Source organism: Leuciscus leuciscus (assembly GCF_965113295.1).
Source record: "Leuciscus leuciscus genome assembly, chromosome: 5".
In the NCBI taxonomy this organism is placed as follows: Eukaryota; Metazoa; Chordata; class Actinopteri; order Cypriniformes; family Leuciscidae; genus Leuciscus; species Leuciscus leuciscus.
This window is the reverse complement of record NC_138729.1, coordinates 45907243-45928350: the sequence shown is the minus strand read 5'-3', so window position 1 is coordinate 45928350 and position 21108 is coordinate 45907243. Positions and strand designations below refer to the sequence as shown.

Below are 21108 nucleotides of genomic sequence, written 5' to 3'. Positions count from 1 at the left end.
ACAATTTACATTTACAGGTGGCTTCCTTCAGGGGGCGTTTGGAGCCTCAGAAAGCTCATTCGAATTCACATAGCTGCACAAAACGCACATATTATTAATTATTATTTTAAAGGCTTGTCACCTGACACATGAATAGATATCTACCCTAGCAAGCTGTTAAAAATGTTTTTGTATCCATATGAAGTCATCACAAGTGATCATGATTACACATGTGATTGGTCGATCCTGAGCCGCGCTGAGAAAAGAAACGGGTATCACGTGACAACGCCGTCTGTATTTCACTTCAGTAAACAATCCAGGCAGTAATTTACAAGTGTAAAAATGACATAGAGAAATTGAGAAAAACATTTATTCTAAAATAAGAAAATTATTATTTAGATCCATCAAATCCCCTTTCGCGAAGCTCCGCCCACCATGAGGCCTCGTTTCACGCTGTCTTTCTTTCTACCAGTTCATTTTCTTCTACTTGTATGGTTCGGCAGTTGTGTCACACGCCCCCTTGTTCTTAAAGGGACAGCACCATTTAAGATGGGCCAATTTCACAAAAATAGCTGCTCATGAGGGGCATGAACTGTTAATATGTTCAGTTCAGATCTTAAATATCAAATCTCTACAATATTAAAATTGTAATTCAATTATTTTATTTACAATAAGGCCTTAATAATATAAAATCCTCCACATTATGCTTTTATGCGCAGCACTATAAACTATTTTCTTCTAGATCTGCTGTACAGCCGAAACAAACTTTGTTGCATTTTTTTCCTGTTATCACCGTAAACTGTTATGAAACAATATGCATTGTAAAAAGCGCTATAGACGATATAAAGGTGACTTGACTTAACTTATGCAATATTATTAGCATCAAATTAAACAATTGTAAATCATTGTTTCATAGGCAAGTTTTTTTTTATGCAGTGAACTCCAAAACCTTACTGCTTTCATTTAAACCAGGCAAATACTACACTGTTACAGAAATTTACCATGATAACACTATAACATATTATAAAATCATATAGGATTTCCTTCAAACAGTGTAAAAAGAAACTACAAATCAACAGAAATGCATTCATTTATTATTTATAAACCTAAAATTGAGCTTTTTTTTTACATATATATATATATATATATATATATATATCTGTGCTCTAATTAAGGACATCATGATAAAGTATTCTGATAACTGCATAATTGCAGATAATTGCATAATTTAATTGCAAAAATGTAAAGCTATAGAGAAGCACCAGCATTTCAGATAAAAGTTTCCTCATAAACAGGCCAAACATGCCAATTGATGAAAGAGAACAATGTCTAAAAACAAGACTGTCATTTTTAAATTATACTATAAAATCAGATTGCTGTTTTAATTTTACACTCAAACAGTCTGATACAAAGGCACCGGAGTTTGTCACTGTAGTTCTCAGAATGGCATTTACAGCTCTACTGTCTTCTTCAAGAGGACCTGAAGAAGACCTTGATCAGTCAGAACAAAACTCTACATGAATTAGATTTCCAGATGGATTGAGTATCATCACAGGTGAAACACTGTTGACTTTACTGCAGAGGGGAGTGTTCCATTGGAATCATAATTCTCGATTCCATCTTTTGGATAAGAGGCACTGTAAAACAATAAAAAAAACAGACATAAACAAGTCAATGTACTGATCAAAAGCTTTTGCATCGCTTAGATGTGATGTATTGTGTATGAACAGTTCTACTGAAATTCACCAGATGGCACCATTTACAAAGAAAACACTTTGTTAGGAGTTCAAGCACACAGCGCTTGGATAATTTTTCCAAGGATCAGCATTCTCCCCTAAAAGTGATCGGGCAGACCAAACAGTCGTAGAGACTTGAAACTTTGAGGGCTGGTAGTACTCACACTGCCTACAACGTCACCACGGCCCGCCCCGATCGGCCTGACGGGGGCGCTACAGCGGTCAAAAGTACGAGATGGCTCATAACTACTAAACCGTTAGGCTCAAGTGTCTTATACCGTTGGAATCCTTGGCTCAGATTTGCTCGTCCTTTGGCGACAATTTTGAATAATTTTGGATTTTGTGAAAAAACTACTTTTGCGCAGTAGTGCTGGGTTTTTGGCCCGATCGGAACCAAAACAGTGCAGCAAGATTCTCTGGAGTCTGACTGTCAATAATTATCTAGAAAAGTTGAAATTTCCCTGCACGGTCGCTAGGGGGTGCCAAAATGTTCTATATATCAGTGGCCACTTTTACAAAAATTGCTATAACTCATGAACAGAACTAGATATTTTCGGCAAACTCGGGACATGTGTATGAGCTCAATCTGAGGTCACTTAAAAAAAAAAAAAAAAAAAAAAAAAAAGCGATGATTGGCCACTTGGTGGCGCCAAAATATATAAAAATGTCTATAACCACCCAACCATTAGCCCAAATGACTTGACAATTGGCATGCACTGTCTTTGTACAAGGTGCCACGATAGTCTATGAGGACATTGTATCTCAAAAAACATGGCCGCCAATGAAATTTGAGTAGCTATCAGACAAGGTTACCAGAGGCTGATCAGAACGAAACTCAGAGGGCATGTTCGACTTATGGCCCTGGAGTTCTGTAAGAATTTTGATAGAAATCGCCCCCTAGTTGGCACTAACTAGTTTTATGCCTCTGTAATCACGCTGTTTTTCACACATAAACACAATATTCATATAATTTGCTCCATAGACAAAATAACAGCTGAAAAGCAATGTCAAACTAATAGCTTTCTTTCGTGAAGCAGGTGATGTATTATTAGTTTTATTCATTATAGTAAAACTGTGATTCTACAACATAAGAGCCAACCGTTTTGTGGCAATCAGATAAAGTGAAAGATTTAACAAACAGTTTGTGCACAAAAAGTTATTATATATGGCATCACTTAGACTCACACAGATGTCAAGAATACGCAAATCCATCTGTAGAAATCTCAGCAATGGTGATAAAAGTATTCGTGCTACAATGCATGCTGGGAGTCTTGGGTGAATACCTGTGCTGGTACCTAGCATGCATTGCATGAAACTTTTAAAGTCACCATCGTTGAGATTCAAATGCTGATTCTTGATTTCTGTGTGAGTCAGCATTATACCACAGAAGTTTTTAAAATCTGTTTGTAACAACAATGGACCTTACAGTATCACATTTCTACTATAAATAATAATACAAAACGAATAATAGATCACCTGTTTAATCAGAGATTAGGCTCTGGAAAAGTTCAATGAATCAAGTCACTAAATTATGAGTTTTATCATCAAAACACAACCATCAACACCTGATTATATTTCCTTTTGGCTTTTGTGCCACAACAAATGTGTTTTATAAACACACAGTTACTGAAGAACGTTTAACAACAATAATCTGGGGCCATCTGTGATCTTTGCCTATAAAGGGGTTCAAATATCTATATCTAAAACACAAAACCCCCACACAATAGCAGAGGATATCACTCATTGGCACATTCTGCTCTGTAAAATAATTATTTTCAAGCGTTTTGCATTTGAAATCATATTTAAACTTTATAAAATCATAAAAATAACATTACAAATTACTTTGTCAAAATTGACCTCTTCAATTGTTCATTTTATGCATCATATTTTGTGATATGACATTATGATTGCAATGACACCTGAAAATCATGTTTTAAATGGGAGGCCTGAAATAAGCATTTTCTTAACTTTCGTTTATTTCATTATAATAGTCTTTTTTTCTTTTTTTTTTACTACTTACTAATGTGTTTCATTATAAACATTATAAAATCACTATTATAACATTTACAATAACATTTGTAAATTCCCGTAAGCTTGGAATATCCTGAATTCCCTGCAATTCCCAAATCTCCTTTTTGATCAGCCTGACAAAAGTTAAGACAATTTTACATAATTTAAAAAGAAATAGCAAACTATAAAAAAAAGGTAATTGCAACTTTTTATCTCAAATTTCTGACATTTTTCTCGCAATTGTGAGTTTACATATTGCAATTCTTCCTTTTTTTCTCCAGAATTACGTGATATAAAATTGCAATTGCGAGTTATAAAGTCAGAATTGCTTGATATAAAGTCGCAATCGCCTGTTTTAAAGTCAGTCTTTTTTTCCTCAGAATTGGACTTTATGACAGGCAATTGCGACTTTACATCTCGCAATTCTAACTTTATTTCTCACAATTGCGAGTTTATATCCAGCAATTCTGAGAAAAATGTCAAAATTGTGAGATAAAAAGTCACAATACTCTTTTTAAAAATATATATTTTGTGGTGGAAACAAGCTTCCATTTTATCCATATAGATATTAGACGCCATATTGAATTTAAAGCCGCGGTCACACAAGATTTTGAGCAAGAAAAATGTCTATGGGCACTGCAACTGTCGTGATATGACATCACACTCTGCAGCATCATTTTTATAAACATAAATTCAACATATATCAAATAACAATAAATCCAAAAAGTAAAAATATACAATCTACTCCACTTTCCTGCAAAAATGTGCATTCTTTTAATTCATTTTAGGTCAAGCCATGGCTTATCTAACTTCTACTAGCCACACGTCTTCACATGATACGAATTAGCAAGTTGTTCACTAAACTTTGGAATGTGCATAAATACAGAACATCTTTGCATGAGCTAGGTTTCCTGTTTCCTGCATTCGCATACATATAAATGGGAGTCAATGAAATGAAAATTTTAGTGTGACCGCCCATTAACGCGGATGAAAATGAGGCTAAGTCTTTACAATGGCATGCACTGCATAAGGGTCAGTACTCGCAACTTTTAAAACTGTTTCATTGTTTTTTTGTCTACTGAAAGTTTTTCTCAGAAAGATGTTTTGTCAGCTGAACAATTGGTATGTTGTTAAACAAAAGTACAATCCATTAAATGCACTGTACTTCTATACCTCACAGCACCTCATTTTCATTCCCAAATATATTATACAATATATGAATATATTGATTCGATGCCCTGACTAGGTCTATTATGCAGTATGCAATAATCAGTATGCTAATATTTTATACCAAACATCACCTTTCTTTGTTCTTACTCACTTGTATAGTGCACATTTACATCCCAGCCCTCTTTTAACCAAGCAGCGTTTCTGGTCTCTTCTCTGGACTGCAGGTCTTTATAAGCTAAAACACATTAAATATATTCAGTACAACTGAAAGACACTTATTAATATGCAATGATCAGAAGAAGAAGAAAAGGATGTTCTTACCCCACAAATGATGAACAACATACAAATCACCGATCTGTGTGAAGAAGCCGCCCACTGCTTCATTGTTTTCCTGTCTATATTTGATTGCTCGAGCCCTGGAACATGATAAAACAGATGAAATATGCAACAAGGTGATATAATATCAATATTTTTCACAAATCACACATAAACTTACCAATGATTTCCCCATTCGATCATCGTACCAGGCTTGATTGAGAAATTTCAGGACAAAAAACAAAACAAAAAAAGGAAATGTTAAAAATGGTGTAAAATGCAATGCAATATATTATTAAAAAAAAGCTCAATTAAATGGCCTTTACTAGTAGTTGATATGATCTCAGTTCGTAAATGTTGGGGCCAGTTCTGGGCGCAGGCTCGTTCCAGAAACTAAACTCCAGAAGAAGCTGGTTGCGCCGAGAGATCAACATTTTGCTCCTTTCTTTTCGAAATGCAAGATACGTCTGTACAGGAAACATTTTGGTAAAGGACACAAATATGTGACATTATTAAATGCAATTTTTTAAGAGCACAGAGATGTGTTAAATACCGTATTGAGGTTGAGTTTGTGCAAACACTCCATAAGAGCAGGATATCCACCAGAGTATCTCCAGAGATGCACTACAACCACAAAACAGCATGTGTCACTCTAGTACTGTAACATCGTATACAAAACATCCACAGTGCTTGAAAAACCAAGTGATACATCACTGATAAAAACGATTAAGTAAATGCTTAATTCCATATGTGAAATTTACTTAAATGTGAGTACAAAAACTGACAAAAGAAAAATTAAGTAGATGTAACTTTTTTTTTTTCAGTGTATTCAAGGTACAAACTACTTATTGAAAGTTTTGGGGTCAGTAAGATTTTTCTTAGAAAAAAAAACACTTTCATTCACTAAGGACGCATTAAATTGATCAAAAGTGACAGTAAAGACATTTATAATGTTACAAAAGATTTCAATTTCAAATAAATGCTGTTCTTTTGAACTTATTACTTATCAAAGAATCATTTCAACACTGATACAAACAAATGTTTCTTGAAATCAGCATATTAGAATGATTTCTGAAGGATCATATGACTGTAATGATCAGTAATGATGCTGAAAATTCTGCTTTGATCACAGGAATAAAGTACATTTTATTTATTTTTGTTATGTTTTAAATTGCAATAATATTTCACTATATTACTGTTCTTACATTTTTGTTCAAATTAATGCAGCTTTGGTGAACATTAGACACTTTTCCCAAAATATAAAAAAAGAACCCGAAACTTCTGAACATTATATATACAAAAATAACCACTGTGCTGTACAACCAAACTTAAAGGGATAGTTTATCAAAAAATGAAAATTCTGTCATCATTTACTCACCCTCAAATTGTTCCAAATCTGAATGAGTTTCTTTCTTGTGTGGAACATAAAAGAGGATATTTTAAAGAATGTTGTTAATGATGGACCCCATTGACTTCAATGGCATGAAAAAAATATATACTATGGAAGTCAATGGGGGCTGTCAGCTATTTAATTACAAACATTCTTCAAAATATCCTCTTTTATGTTTCACAAAAGAAAGAAACTCATACAGGTTTGGAACAACTTGAGTGTGAGTAAATGATCACATAATGTCCATTTTTGGGTGAACCGTCCCTTTAAAAGAAGACACTGCAGACATAAGAAAGTACATTTAACTACAGTATATAGACCACAATGCAATAAAAAAGAGTAAGCATCAAAACACTTAAGACACTAACAGTAGCTTAGCTTAAAATTCTGATTCTGTTCAACTCTGAGACTACTCCACAGTTTTGTCCCAGACAATGAAAAAAGCTAAATACTCTGTTTGTCATCTCACCTGCTTGATCCTGTTCACCATACCAGGTGTTCCAGCTTCCAACCACTTCACATGGATAATCTGCATCACGATGGAGTTCTTTCTGAACCTCATCCCTAAAATTAGACGGTGAAAAAACAAAAAACAAAAAAAAAAGATGGTTATTAATTTAAACTTAGCCTATACAATATGGTTAATGGGCTATTATAAACCACATGAAATGGTTTTGCGTGCAATTTTCATTCCTGTGTTGACATATCGATGCTATACTATCACTGTAAAAAAAAAAAAAAAAAAAAAAAAATTGCTGCCTTAAATTTAAGTACAATCAACTTGGATGTTTGAGTCATTTCAACTTAGATTACATTAAACTGATTTTTTTAAACCGAATTGAATCTTCTTTAACATAAAAAAAAAAAGTTGAAAATTGCTTAACTTATTTTGATGAGTTAAAACAATGTAAAAACATATGTTGTCATCATTTATTGATCATATCCTTTTTTTACAGTGTAATGATAACATATCACTGTCACATGGGACAATCAAGGAATCAAAGTACATCAAATCTAGACAATGCAGACCTGAGAGTGTCATACTGAAAGCAAGGCTACATACATACGAACAAAATAGACTTGATCCGCTGTATTATGATTATGATTACTTACGACAGTTTGTTGTATGCCTCCATGCACTCTGGTTTGACATTGTGAACTGGAAGAAAAAAATAGGATTTGAAGATGTCAGGAAAACCAAATGGACCAGTATCTTATTTTTGTAACGTTTTGAATTCAGTGAAATCCCTTGTGATTTTATCACTAAAATCAACCCTTATATGAAATATTACCCTCATTTTTCTAAACCCAATTTTCATTACAATTCTCCATGCAGCTAGTCTCCTGAAAACAAATTAAATCTTCAAATAAACTCTTTGGAAGCTGATTTATTAAAGCAATTAGTGTAAAACAAACAGTTTAGGCTGTTTTCTGGAGCCAAACGACAAGAAAGCACATCATTCATGCATGGGAATATTTTTAGCAATTCCTATCAACTATAATATTTCATGCACAATTTCTCCCAAGGCATGAACATTTGAGCGCATCCTAGAAGGTTTTAGATGAATTGGCTCACATTGGATCTTGTAGAGGTTGCTGGTTTCTTTCTTGGAGAGCAGATTGGAGTGGGCATCTTTCCTGGCATCCACTTTGTGTGCAAACATGGAACTCAACCAGCCTTCATCACTTTTATTTGCAAAACCTCTAAAGATTCACAAGCAAAACTGTTTCAGCAAGTGTTCAATAAATATATAGGCTAAATGATGCATCACAAGCTGCAATGCGCAGTAGTATAAGAAAGCGTGTAAGCACATGGGTAGTTAGTGGACGTGACGTTTCAAGGAGTGGCAGCAATGACATGCGAAATTCCATCTTAAATAATTATTATGCATGCAGTTTTAGTGACTTAATATTAACTTTTAAAGTGCATACGTAGGTGAAAAATTTAATGCAAACATTAGATGCATTTTGTTACATAAGATGAATTTTGTCAATAAAAATACATTTTAATGATAATTTGCATGTGGAGAGCTTACTTCGCTATACTTTGGGGACAAATATGCTCCCTGTGGAGACCAGTGAGTCATAAATTAATTCATGTTTTTTACTCTAAATATGCAAAAGGTTTTCTCTGGTAGAATTAGCCTGTAGATATTATTATTTTTAGCTTTATACAGCAGTCTATGTATGTCTTCATTAGACAGGTAGGAAAAGTGTGTGTGTGTGTGTGTGTGTGTGTGTGTGTGTGTGTGTGTGTGTGTGTGTGTGTGTGTGTGTGTGTGTGTGTGTGTGTGTGTGTGTGTGTGTGTGTGTGTGTGTGTGTGTGTGTGTGTGTGTGTGTGTGTGTGTGTGCGTGCGTGCAAACTTTACATTATGTTATATATAAACAGCTTATATATCATGTTTTTTGAAAATGTAAAAAGGCAGAAAGTTTTCTGTATGGGTAGGTGAAGGGGTATGCGATAGAATATACAGTTTGTACAGTATAAAAAGAATTATGTCTGTGATAGGAATACGTGTGTGTGTGTGTGTGTGTGTGTGTGTGTGTGTGTGTGTGTGTGTGTGTGTGTGTGTGTGTGTGTGTGTGTGTGTGTGTGTGTGTGTGTGTGTGAGTGAGTGTGATACATAATCTATGTACAGTATTTGTATATATATATTGTTTTATGGTACTACTACTATTATTCTACTACTACATAAAACTTACGAATAGCCTATACAAACTCTTTTAAAATAAAACGTATAAGTAAAAAGTTCCTATTCCAAGTTTAAAGTAAGTGCTCAAAGACAGAAATTAATGTCAGAGGAAATATGTAATGTGAATAATCTAGCAATATTGCATATGCATTGTGGGTGCAAATTTAGAGACTAGGCTATATTGATTTTTTGCACTCGAGGAAATTCCCTCATCAGAGTGCAGGACTCTTATGCAGCACTAAAACCAACACTTTCGCTTATACATTTACATGTGTGTATATCTAATATATATTTATAAACTACCCACATACTGAAGATGACTGAATTGACTCTAGTTCTGCACTTTTACTTGCATTGCTGATTAATTTTACTAGCAACTGTATCGTATTACATGCAACTCTCTCAGTGACAAAAGCACATTACCTGGCCAGCCATGCTGAATGCACCTTGTTGAGGAAATGCTGCTGTCTCTTGAGGATTTGTAGAGAGCGTGTTGCCGCCATTATTCTCGCTGTTGTTTATAGATTCGCGTCTATATGAAGTTGCAGGAGTTGCAACACACGCGCGTTTCTGAGTTAATGTTTGACGCGCGTGAACTGTTGGACTTCAGCTCCATGTGCGCCAGTGATTCATCAAACGTCACTTTTAGAAACTCATTAATCACGACGATTAATCTGCTGATTTGGTCGCTGATGTAATTAAAATCCAGTCAGTAGGTTTGCACGGTTTAACTTGTCTGTTGACAATTTTTTCAGGGGGGGGAATGATTTATTTTATTTTATTATAATAATAATGAAATCAGACTAAATGCAATGGGCAAGCACATTTTCTGCCTAAATACCATAGATATATGCTAATTATTTGTAAGGAAGATGTGATACTGACATATGACGTTGTTCACTTGAATAATCTTGCAGGGTGAGGAAGATATTAGAAATATTTTATTTAATACTTTTCTGTTTTATTCAACAATGAAGGAATAAATTGATCAAAAGTTGCAAATGCATCATACTTTTCACAAAAAAAAGAAAAAGCAGAACAATTGTTTTTCAACATTGATAATAATAAATGTTTCTTGAACTCAGCATATTAGAATGATTTCTGAAGGATCATGAGACACTGAAGACTGGAGTAATGATACTGAAAAATCAACTTTGCATGACAGGAATAGATATATAAAAATATAAAAGAGTTATTTTTAAATTGTATTAATATTTAATAATATTTACTGTATTTTGAACAAATAAATACAGTCTTGGTGATCATAAGAGACTTTTTTCAAAAACATAAAAAAAATCCTGCAGACCCCAAATTTTGGAATGGTAAGTAGTTTAAAGTAATTGGATAAATGATGTTTACAATGATTTTACACAAAGTCTAGCTTGTCATTGCTCCACACGTCATGTCAACTACCAATTTTGTTAGATATGTTTGAAAGTCTAAGGTCACTAATGCTATCAAATCCTAATCTATACATCATTCCACTGAACCATTGTTCCCTTAACGGCAGAAACCGATCCATCAACTGTGACTTGATCCAATTTACCATGTGGGGGAGTGTGAGGCTAGATTCAAATCAGTTTAGAGTCTCAATTATATGCAAGTTCAAAAATACATTTGCAGTTTTACATGCCTATGGATTGTCCAGAATATTTTTGTAATAAATTTCAGGGCCCGTATTCATAAAGAATCTTAATGCAAAGAGTAGCTCCTAGTGACAAAATTCTAAGAAAATTCGTAGAAATGTGGGCGTTTACTCTTAAAATTAAAGAAAAAATCCTAGTAAAGAAAAAAGTAATTCAGAAAGCATCTTAACCCTTAAAAGAAGTCTTAAGGTCAAAATTGTTAGGAGCACGGACGAGGACTTTTAAGAGGCTTAAGAGTTTCTTTAGCAGAGGAGAAAATGGCAGAAAGACGAAGAGGGAGAAGAAATGTGTTGCAAACAATGAATAACAGTGAGTTAATAAGACGCTATAGATTAGATCGTGCAGGGATCATGTTTGTGACTGATCTTATTAGAGACACGCTAACATCTCCGATACAGCGCAGAAATGCCATAGCGCCAGAAATAAAAGTAATCACTACATTACGATATTTGGCAACTGGGAAAATTCCTTGTTTGAAACATTAAAACCAACATTCAAACCACCACTTAAATAGACATGCCAGCAATCAGTGTAATTGGAAAGAGTGGAACAATTTTTATCATTCTAAGCCAATCAAATACCTTATAGGAAATTAACAGCATGGTAAATAAAAAAAAGGGATTTATATACACATATATAATGTGTGTGTGTGTGTGTGTGTGTGTGAGAACGGTCAAATAGGAAAAATTACGCATGTAATTTCAAAGTGAAGGCTTAGAATAGACCCTATACTTAAAATCACCTTTTTTTCCCTTCTTGGACAACCAACCAATCACAGTCGTCAAAAGATTGTGTCATACATAGCAACGGGGTCAACCCCGCCTCCTTACTAAGATGAAAGTTTTTGTCTTTTCCTTACTCAGAGTTGCTCTCAGATCGGTCCCGAATTGCTCTTAAGCTAAGACTCCTACGTAAAAGTTTTTAAGCTAAATTAAGAGTTTTCTGAGAGGATTCTTAGAATCTTTATGAATACGGGCCCAGGTCTTTTTTCCACTATGATTCACTTGGAGGTTTGGGAGTGTTTCTTTGGTGCTGTTGAGTAAGTCTTTAAATTCTTGGTCCACGCAAATATCCTACAAAAATGAATAAAAACGATGTTAGAAATAAAGACCAATAAATATCAAAGGAAATATGAGAAATTAATGGGTAAGGGCCACTCACAGAGAAGTCCAAGAACTCGACTGCAGATTCTGGATTTGCTTGAACCGATTTTAGAATGGCGAAGCATCCCGCTGACTGCATTGGGTTCCTAGACATCTGGATCATACCGAAAACCAACAGAATTAGTCATAATAACACATACAGAAATGCTGTAAATCTCTTCTGACGCAGACTTGAAAGTTTACGCTCAAAAGCCACTTTAGTATTACTTGCTTCAACAATTCAGCTGCTGTTCCTATTCTAATGTTTCATACTTTGAGAATACGTAGAGTTGAGTTCACTTTGAGGCCCAGCGCAAAATGCACGGCTCCTTCAAAGGGTATGCGATTATTGCTGCAGACAAAGAAAAAAGACAATACTGAAGTATTTTTGGCAATGGAAGTACAAGTGTTTGTCATTTTACTGACTGTTTGCAAAGTCTGGTGTTTGTTGATTTCACCACTGCAAATAAATCATGAATAAATGTGCATTGTGAACATTCAAACAAATTTAGCAGACAAACACAGAACAGTTCCAGCCGTCTACCATCTCATAATTACGGCAATAAATCAAGACAACTGTCCACGTGTGCACGTAGGGAACAATAAGTGAGGGCAGTTTGTGCCTTCAAAACATTGACTCGTCGGTGAGCACAGTTATGATATATAACCATACTATGATGACAGTACCTAATGTTCAGATCCTCCAGTGTATTGTTGTTTTTGAGTGCTTCCTCTAGAGCCACGGCACCCTCTTTGCCCAGGCCGTTGTACGACAAATCCAGGGTCCGCAAGAAGATATTTCCCTTAAAAAATCAAATCCAACTGTAGTAACACGTGCAGAAATGAAGTGCTCCTTTTTTAAAAGGGTCATATCATATATCAGATTAAAAATAAAATAATATATTTAAGAAAATATAATAATAATTATGCAAATTATATATATATATATATATATATATATATGTTTTTGTTTTGTTTTTCATCCTACTTAATTTCAATAAATATCTAGTTCAGTCTTGAAACTCTTGAGGGCACAGGCTGATAGGTCCTTTACATGCAATCTGGAGGCAATCACATCATTACCACATGGCACAAGCTGATTGGCCTCTGCTGACCCTGCAGCCAATGAGAATGCTTGCTCAACATTTAAATAGTCTGGTTCATTGTTTGCTAAAAACTAGTCAGAGTTCCTCTGAGACCCTCCACCTCCCCCAGCTCCCCTTGCCTAGATCTGCTATGGGATTTATGTATGTTTATTTATGCAGCATATCTTATCACATAAAGTGTCTGTGTGTCTATCAGCCCTATGTTCCCACAGCCTTATGTTCCCACAGCCCTAACCCTAACCCTAACATACCTAAACCTACCCCTCACAGGAGGGAGACTTGTCTGGGATGTAATTGGGCTATCCCTGTACCAGCACAAGCACTAAAAGCTACCCTTCATAGGGGACATAGTTAAAGGACAAGTTCGGTATTTCCATTTGTTGTAAAACTGTGGACCTATTTTTCCAAACGCCTCACACCCGTACATTCTTCCGTTGAGAGCTTGAATAATAGACACTCCCCTATGGACACTCCAGCCCACAAACAACCCCATTTCCGGCGGCGGAGTAATACCGTACCTCACAGCACATCCAATACAAGTCAATGGAGTTGGACAAAAACTACGATAAAACCTGTTGGAAAGCAACTTTTGCAGCGATTTTTGTGTGAGCATATCAGTGAACACCCCTGACCACTCGGTGAGTTTCACGTCTTTGTAAACGAAAGTTTAATGTGTTTTAGGAAGGACTGTTCCAGTGCACCTATGCAGCCATTGTGGAGGTGGGGGGGTGCTACCACAGAAACTGAAAATTCTCGGGCCAGCAACATTTGTCCAAATTTCAATCTTAACCATTCTATTTCATCAGAAACGATCTGAAAACAGGGCTTTAAGTGTAAAATACCGAACTTGTCCTTTAAATGAGAGAACATAGGACTGTGGGAACATAGGGCTGTGGGAACATATGGTTGTGGGAACATAGGGCCTAATTTTCAAAATTTTCAGTAAAAAAAAAATTCTTAGAAATGTGGGAACATAGGGCCGTGGGAACATAGGGCTGTGGGAACATAGCGCTGACCCCCTATTGGGAGTAGTCTGCCAAGACCAAATACATTAACACTGCCATATTCAATGACATCCTAAACCTATTCCAAGAGATGTCGTGATGGAAATCCTCCTTATTAATTAATTTATTTGTGGACGGGAGGAAGTTTCAGTATGTTTTCATAGTTAAATTAACTCTTTTATCTCAAAACATCAAATACACTTTGATTCCTCATGATAAGACTCCTTTACTGCATGGAATGGAGGATCTAACAGCATTTTACTCTATCTGAGTTGTTAAATCTTGACTTGATCAATGGATTTTAGGCTAAAGCAAATTCTTAGCATGAGTGACTGACTCTGGCAGAGGATGGACTTTATTTTTCTCTCACCCCCAGGCCTTCAACAAATGCAATGGCTCCTTTTCCTCGAATGCAGTTCCAAGCCAGATTGAGTGACTTCATTCCCGTGTTCTCGGCAATAGCAGCACCCAGGATTTCCCCTGAGGGGAGGAGAAAGAAGCCGAGCAACACGGGGGAGTAACTGTTATTAATTCAGTGTATTATTGTGCCTTCCACTTATAATTTGATTTCTGTATGATCTGACTGACTAGTAATTTAGGGCCAAAATATAGGGGTCCCCTTGTGAGTGACCCTCTCCCTCAAATAAAAAAGTTATAACATAATGAGTGACTGCTCATTAAGACTGCATTAAATTGATACAAAGTGACAGTAAAGACATTTAACATTTTACAAAATATTTCTATTTCAAATATTTCTATTTCAAATAAATGTCTGTGCATCAACAACATCCACAAACATATTAAGCACCACAACTGATTTCCAGACTATAGTAATGCTGAAAATTCAGCTTTGATCACAGGAATAAATTCTATTTTAAAATATATTAATATTTATAATAATACAAATAAATGCATCCTTGGTGAGCAAAATCGAACAGACCCCAAACTTCTGAACGGTAGTGTATTACGTACAGTATAATAAATAGCATTTCCTTAAACTGTTTCCATTTTCAAAGCTCTTAAAATAAATAAAAACACAATGAATATCATATTTGATTTATATTACTATATCAGGCCTTATTGGCCATGTTTTCAATGGTCACCAGGGTAGCCTGCCAAGAATAAGCAAGCAGTGTATGATTATAAAAGCAAAGCAATCACCATATGCAATATGAACAGAGATGTGCCAGTGGAATCTGTTAAGGATGTATGAATCATGGCAGGTCATGGAGGAGTTCCTCTTGATGATTATATGCAATATTTTATCAAGGCAATTTCCCTATGTTCACACTGTCATTCATGCTGACAGCTATGGGGCTTTAGGACTGTATTCTATATCCCTCATCATCATACTGGGGTTTCCGATCATTTGAGATCCAGCCCTCTGGATATGGAGATGTTTGCAAATAGGAAGATATTGTGCTTGTGCTGAAGCTGAATATCATTTCCAATTTGCATAGCAGTTAAGAAGAGGGCACTTAGCTATAAAAAACAACGTTATTTTGAAAAATTGCTTTTGCATTTCTCACAGAAAGATAATCTTTGGTGAGCCAGATGTGTTTGAAAACAGCAGATTTGAAGGTTTTTATATCTGACATAATATCTATGTTTGTCAAAATCTAAAAAAATGATTTAACAGTGTAAGTCAAAAGTTTGTTTAAAAGCAAATGCACAACCTCTAATTAAAGTTGGTATGAAATGGAAGTTTTCTGTTGCAGGAATGCACTTCAAAAAGCTCAGTTTTCGCAGTACAAAAACACTAATGTAACCTGAGAGTTCTCTTTTGATTAGTGAATTGAAACTAAATTACAACAATTTTGTGCCTAGACATTTTATTTTATTACACTCAGGAGTGTTGAAAAATCATCAGCATAATCAAAGTAAGAGAAACTGACATATTTAATTTGATTCCCATTGTGGAATATTTCAGTGAAGGTTAATGTTCTTTTATTGTCATGCATGTGTTAGGTCAAATCTCAAGCTGTTTTCTTCTAGTATACTAAGTGACCATGCAATAGTCTTCCAGTTCAAGTGTTATGTGCAAGCATAATTCAACATTAGACAGCCAAATAACACTAAATGCCCCTTTAAAAGCAAAGTTATTGAAGAAGAAGTCGGCCGTAATCATGTCTAAGCTCAAGAAGTGAACCTTTCAAACGCAAGCTTTTCACATCATCTCACACCTGCCATATCTGCGAATCTGTTGTGACTCAGGTCGAGGTGCTGGAGTTTCTGGTTGCCGATCAGAGCTGGAGACAGGTGTCTGGCCGCTCGCTCATCCAGATGGTTCCCGGAGAGGTTGAGAGAGAATAGGGTAGTGTTTTCCAACAGCATGCTGGACAGAGCCCTGGCTCCATATTCACCCATCCGGTTTTCTGACAAATCAATGTCTGGGAGGGAAAAACACAATTAACTCCATAATCATAAAAGTTTTACTTTTGAATTTACAGCAAAATATCTGAGATACTTTTTCAAATAAGTAATGCAAGTTACTTTTTTCCTATTTATTGACTGCATCCTTTTCTTCCCCAATCCGGCAGCAACAATTCAATTCACATTTATTTGTATGGCGCTTTTCACAATACATATGAATGTGTCTACATTACAATGTCCAAATAATGTATTTCGGAAATGAACATATATAGCTAATAATTAATTAATTTAAGGCAGAAACAATGAGCTCATTGAAGTAATTATTACAAGTTGTGAACATAATTAATACAACAGAAAATGTACACAACACAGCTGAAAAATTAGTTTGAGCTGGGCCCTCTACTGTACAGGCGTGAATCTGCATTTCCTTCAACCTGAGGACTGTTCACTTCACTTTTGGTGTGAAAGGGCCTTAACATTTGCCAAAAATAGAACTTTTGTTTGTTATTAAAAAACAAGCAAGCAAGCAAGCCCAGCTCAGGTGAGAAAAAGTAAAGCAAAAGTAATGTAACGCATTACTTTCCATCAAAAGTAACTAAGTAATGCAATTAGTTACTTCTTTTTAGGGAGTAACACATTCATTTTAAAAGTTACTTTCCCCAACACTGATGATAAACTGCAAAAAAATATATATTTTTGAAGTTGTAAATAAAACAAAGATTATTGGAGCACATTTTAGAACAATAAAATACTATTTCTGATTTTCTTCTTCAAAATTTCACATTTAATTAAATGTCTTTGCTTGCCAATTCTTAGTAATCATTTGTGAAATTTACTAGCAATTTCTAAGTGAAAATTGTTTCAAAGTTAATCCTTTTTTTCAGTGAAAGTGTGCGTTTAATAACATTCACATCAACAGAATTAACTCCATTTCATAATTCTATTATTTGAACTGGATAATTTCTATTAAATGTTCACTAGCAGTCTAGCACCGTTGTGTGTGCTCAGATATCACAGTGCAGGACAGGAATGATAAAACACCTTGCAAAATACTGGGTTCTAAAAGATTCCAGACTGTCCGATCCCCATGTTCCTCTACAAAATACATGACAAGACTGTCTCACGGATAAGATCAAACAGACTTGAAGTTCACACTGCTAGTGAATCCCAAATAAAAGTCCAACAGGAAACAAGGCAGTATAGTAAAGTAGAAGCAGTGTGTGTCACCTGTGATGAAGCAGTTCTCTTTGAGCATGTCAGCGATGGCAGCGGCGCCCATTCCCTCCATACAATTATCTCTCAGATTCAGTTTCAAGATGGAGGTGTTGGTCACCAGAGAAACTGCCAGAGCTTTGGTTCCCTATAGAGGAGGGTTTTTAAAATGTTTAACGTTGTTTTGTTACCCTTTTATGCTGTGTATCCAAAGAATTTTGTCCTAAGGCCAGCGGTTTTTCATTTAAAGGGATAGTTCACTTTGAAATTAATTTTTGGTATGTTTTAGCTTACCTCAAGGGCATCCAAGATGTAGGTGTCTTTTTTTCCGCAGTAGTTTCAATTTTGATATTTTTAGCTCAAACCGTTCTTGTCTGTCAGTCATATAATGCAGGTCTATGGTCACGGTCTCAAAGAGTATGCACAGAGTCCAAATTAAAACAATTCCCCGTCGTCCAAATTAAACAATTGCCCATCGTAAGTACACATTGATGGCCTAAGACACGAAACGAGCGGTTTGTGTGAGAAAAACGAACAGTATTTATATCGTTTTTACCTCTTATACACAGCCATGTCCGAGTGATCTGATCTGACGTGTACACAGACTGGTGCATAGATATATACACTAGATGTCGCCTTGAAGACATTCGTTCCAATGAACTGCCGTAGACAAGGCGACATCTAGTGTGTATATATCTATGCACCTAAACAATAGACACGAGTGCAAAAGTCGGGTTCCAGAACTAAAAATCCCATTAATTTTCACAATAGGAGAAGTGATTTTTAACTTATAAACCTTAAAAAAAGACCTACTGATTTGGTATATGGTTTTACTGGAGCCATCAGCCCACATTATTTTAACTTACTTTTAAATAATCATGTTTAACAGTGGGAATCCTCATGAAAAATGACTTTACCCATGATTCTGCAATAAAATCTTGACCAATCAGAGAACTGAAACAAACAAATCATGCCAAATAGAGTGCAATAGTCAGTTCCGGAAGTAAAAATTCCATTAATTTTCTCCATAAGGGAGTTGATTTTGAACTATAACTTATAAACCTTTAATGACTACGAAGTTGTTAACTCCCAGCAAGCAAGTTTGCGTTTAAAAGACATCTAATAGCCGCCCAAACACAGCCCAGACGTCTAGGCTAAAACAAGGCAAAATTTGGGCTGTGAGTGAAAATTCAATAGATGTCTAAACCATAGCCCAAGAATAGACTAGTCGTCATTTAGATAACAAAGAAATGAAATGAGAGATTAAATGACACCAAACACCTTGTAATCATTGTACTTTGCTTACATGGTGGAATATCGTATAATATTGCAAGATGCAAGTTATTTTGGCAAAAACGACATGTAACCAAATTCAAGGTTATTTTGGCTAGAAGTGGGTTACTCATATCCGGACTATATCAGCTCTATAGACCTTATGTAGCCCCGCCCCTTTTCAGCGTTAACCTAGACGGTGAAACGACGGCTATTGCTTGCTGGGCTTCTGCTGAAGCCATCAGCTCTTTTTATTTTAACTTATTTTTAAAATAATCATGTGTAACACTGGATATAGAAAAACGTAGAAAATGTAGAAAAACTACATTACCCATGAGGCTGTGCAGAAAATTACACCAATCACAGAATCGAAAAAAGCTACAGGCTCCAAATGACATCTTTAGCCCCGCCCACTCCAATGAAGCACTGCGAATGGCGTAATCGATATAGACAGTAAAAGAAATGGACACAGCGACCCCATTGGATTCAACGGAGAAAAGTGAAGTCAATTAGAAGCTCTCACTTCCTGAAGGTCGAGCGTACTGCGCAGACTCAAACTGAGCTTGACGACGTAGATGTGACGTGAGCAACCCGTCTGTCTTCTAGTAGCTGTGCCAAGAGAAATCTGAATCATTCCCTTCCGAAACTTGCAGAGACGGAGAGCGTGAGTAGGAGGTGTCCATGAGCTAGGAGCAGGAGCAACTTTTGCTAAGTATTCTGATGAATTACTTTGTCATTTTGCCTCCACGTCCCCCCGATTGTCCGCGAGCTTCTCCTCCTGTCCATACGGTAATTTCTCTACTGTGCGACAGAGAGTCGCGTGGTTATGACGCAATCGTTAGCCTATTTTTACAAAAACTGCTTCTACGGGGCCATAACGTAAGATACAAGGTAATGGAGCCTTTTATACATTTTCGTGTTTCTTTAGAAATAAATAATGGACAAATGGAGTCTTTAAACGCCTCAGATGTAAAGTTATTCGCTGTCAAAGTGACGCCAAAATGAATGGGAGTCAATGGAATGCTAACAGCAGGTGAAGTTCTGCTAATCAATGGCGGCCCCCGGGGAAGCTTCTGTTTTTTCCGAAACATTGACCCCCTGGTAATCGATTATATGTATAATCAAAATTTGTAAATGAGTAGTTTTATATTTCTCCATCGTTTTTAATTCAATTATGCGGTTCACAGTGCTTCATGGGATTGTAGTTCTTTTAAACCTGTTTTTTTTTTCTCTTACCTGTGATCCCAATCCATAATGCATCATGTTGATTTCACTCTGTTTCATATTTCGGAGGAAGTAGGATACAGGAATTACGTTCAGCATCTTACAATCCTCTTTGTAGCAAGACTGGCCTGTAGGGTCATATGCTTGTTTTTCATCTAAAAAAACAATCAGAATATCTCTCATTTGTTTGATAAGATATCTCTTGTATAAATTATGCAAATTGGTAAAATATTTACAGTTGCAATGGTGATAAAAGAAAAAAAATTCTCAATCAGTATAGACAAACACAGACAAGAACCAGTGCTAGGATGTTATGAATGGTTGCCATTGCATTGCTGCTGTATGTGGTTGCTAAAGTGTTCTATGTGGTGTTTAGCCTGTTTCTATGTGGTTTCTAGGGTGTTCTTACAAGCCCAATAATGAGTCAAGGTTTGGATAGTTAGCATGTCTAGTTAATCATTTCACTTAATGGGTTAGTCCACCCAAAAATGAAAATTCTGTCATTAATTACTCACCCTCATGTCGTTTAATGTAATTTGAGAGCTTTCTGTCCCTCCATTGACAGCTACGCAACTAACACTTTGATGCTTCAAAAAGTTCATAAAGAGATCGTAAAACTAATCGATATGAATTGAATGGTTTAGTCCAAATTTTCCGAAGAGACTTGATCACTTTATATGATGAACAGATTTAATTTAGTCTTTTATTCACATATAAACATTCATCAACTCACACATCAGTTATGGTAAACAGAAGCTCAAGCATGTTCACTTGACGTGCAAGAACCAATGAGGTTCATTCTTGTGTTACGCAGCACGTTTGAGCTTCAGCAAGA

General features: G+C 35.7%; 2 protein-coding genes across 3 annotated transcripts in view; both read right to left on the bottom strand.

The window, feature by feature from the left end:
• Positions 1-401: 401 nt before the first annotated feature.
• Positions 402-9886, bottom strand: nipsnap1 (nipsnap homolog 1 (C. elegans)). The gene is made up of 10 exons (XM_082170862.1): positions 9718-9886; positions 8177-8304; positions 7714-7759; positions 7070-7164; positions 5764-5834; positions 5537-5677; positions 5392-5423; positions 5217-5311; positions 5047-5130; positions 402-1616 (listed from the first exon to the last, which is right to left on the bottom strand). The coding sequence occupies exons 1-10, from the start codon at positions 9795-9797 to the stop codon at positions 1552-1554; spliced, it is 837 nt and encodes a 278-aa protein (XP_082026988.1). The 5' UTR covers positions 9798-9886; the 3' UTR covers positions 402-1551.
• Positions 9887-10205: 319 nt separating this feature from the next.
• Positions 10206-21108, bottom strand: part of lrrc74b (leucine rich repeat containing 74B) — a 17981-nt gene continuing 7078 nt past the window's right edge. The window contains exons 3-11 of one of the 2 annotated variants that reach the window (XM_082170848.1): positions 20286-20428; positions 17793-17925; positions 16376-16582; positions 14563-14672; positions 12770-12885; positions 12356-12434; positions 12102-12197; positions 11923-12013; positions 10206-10966 (exon numbers count right to left, since the gene is read on the bottom strand). In XM_082170848.1, the coding sequence (XP_082026974.1) occupies positions 10962-10966; positions 11923-12013; positions 12102-12197; positions 12356-12434; positions 12770-12885; positions 14563-14672; positions 16376-16582; positions 17793-17925; positions 20286-20428 (980 nt within the window). In that variant the 3' untranslated portion in view covers positions 10206-10961. Of the gene's footprint in view, positions 10967-11352; positions 12014-12101; positions 12198-12355; positions 12435-12769; positions 12886-14562; positions 14673-16375; positions 16583-17792; positions 17926-20285; positions 20429-21108 lie in introns of those variants that run through there. The other variant, XM_082170847.1, reaches the window with a different exon arrangement.

Excerpts from the sequence above, each read along its gene's own strand:
- nipsnap1 (XM_082170862.1), bottom strand. The coding sequence starts at position 9,797 with ATGGCGGCAACACGCTCTCTACAAATCCTCAAGAGACAGCAGCATTTC. Across the intron at positions 5,424-5,536 it reads TGAGATCATATCAACTACTA|CCTGGTACGATGATCGAATG; the intron begins GTAAAGGCCATT and ends TTCTCAATCAAG. Across the intron at positions 1,617-5,046 it reads TGTAAATGTGCACTATACAA|TGCCTCTTATCCAAAAGATG; the intron begins GTGAGTAAGAAC and ends ATTGTTTTACAG.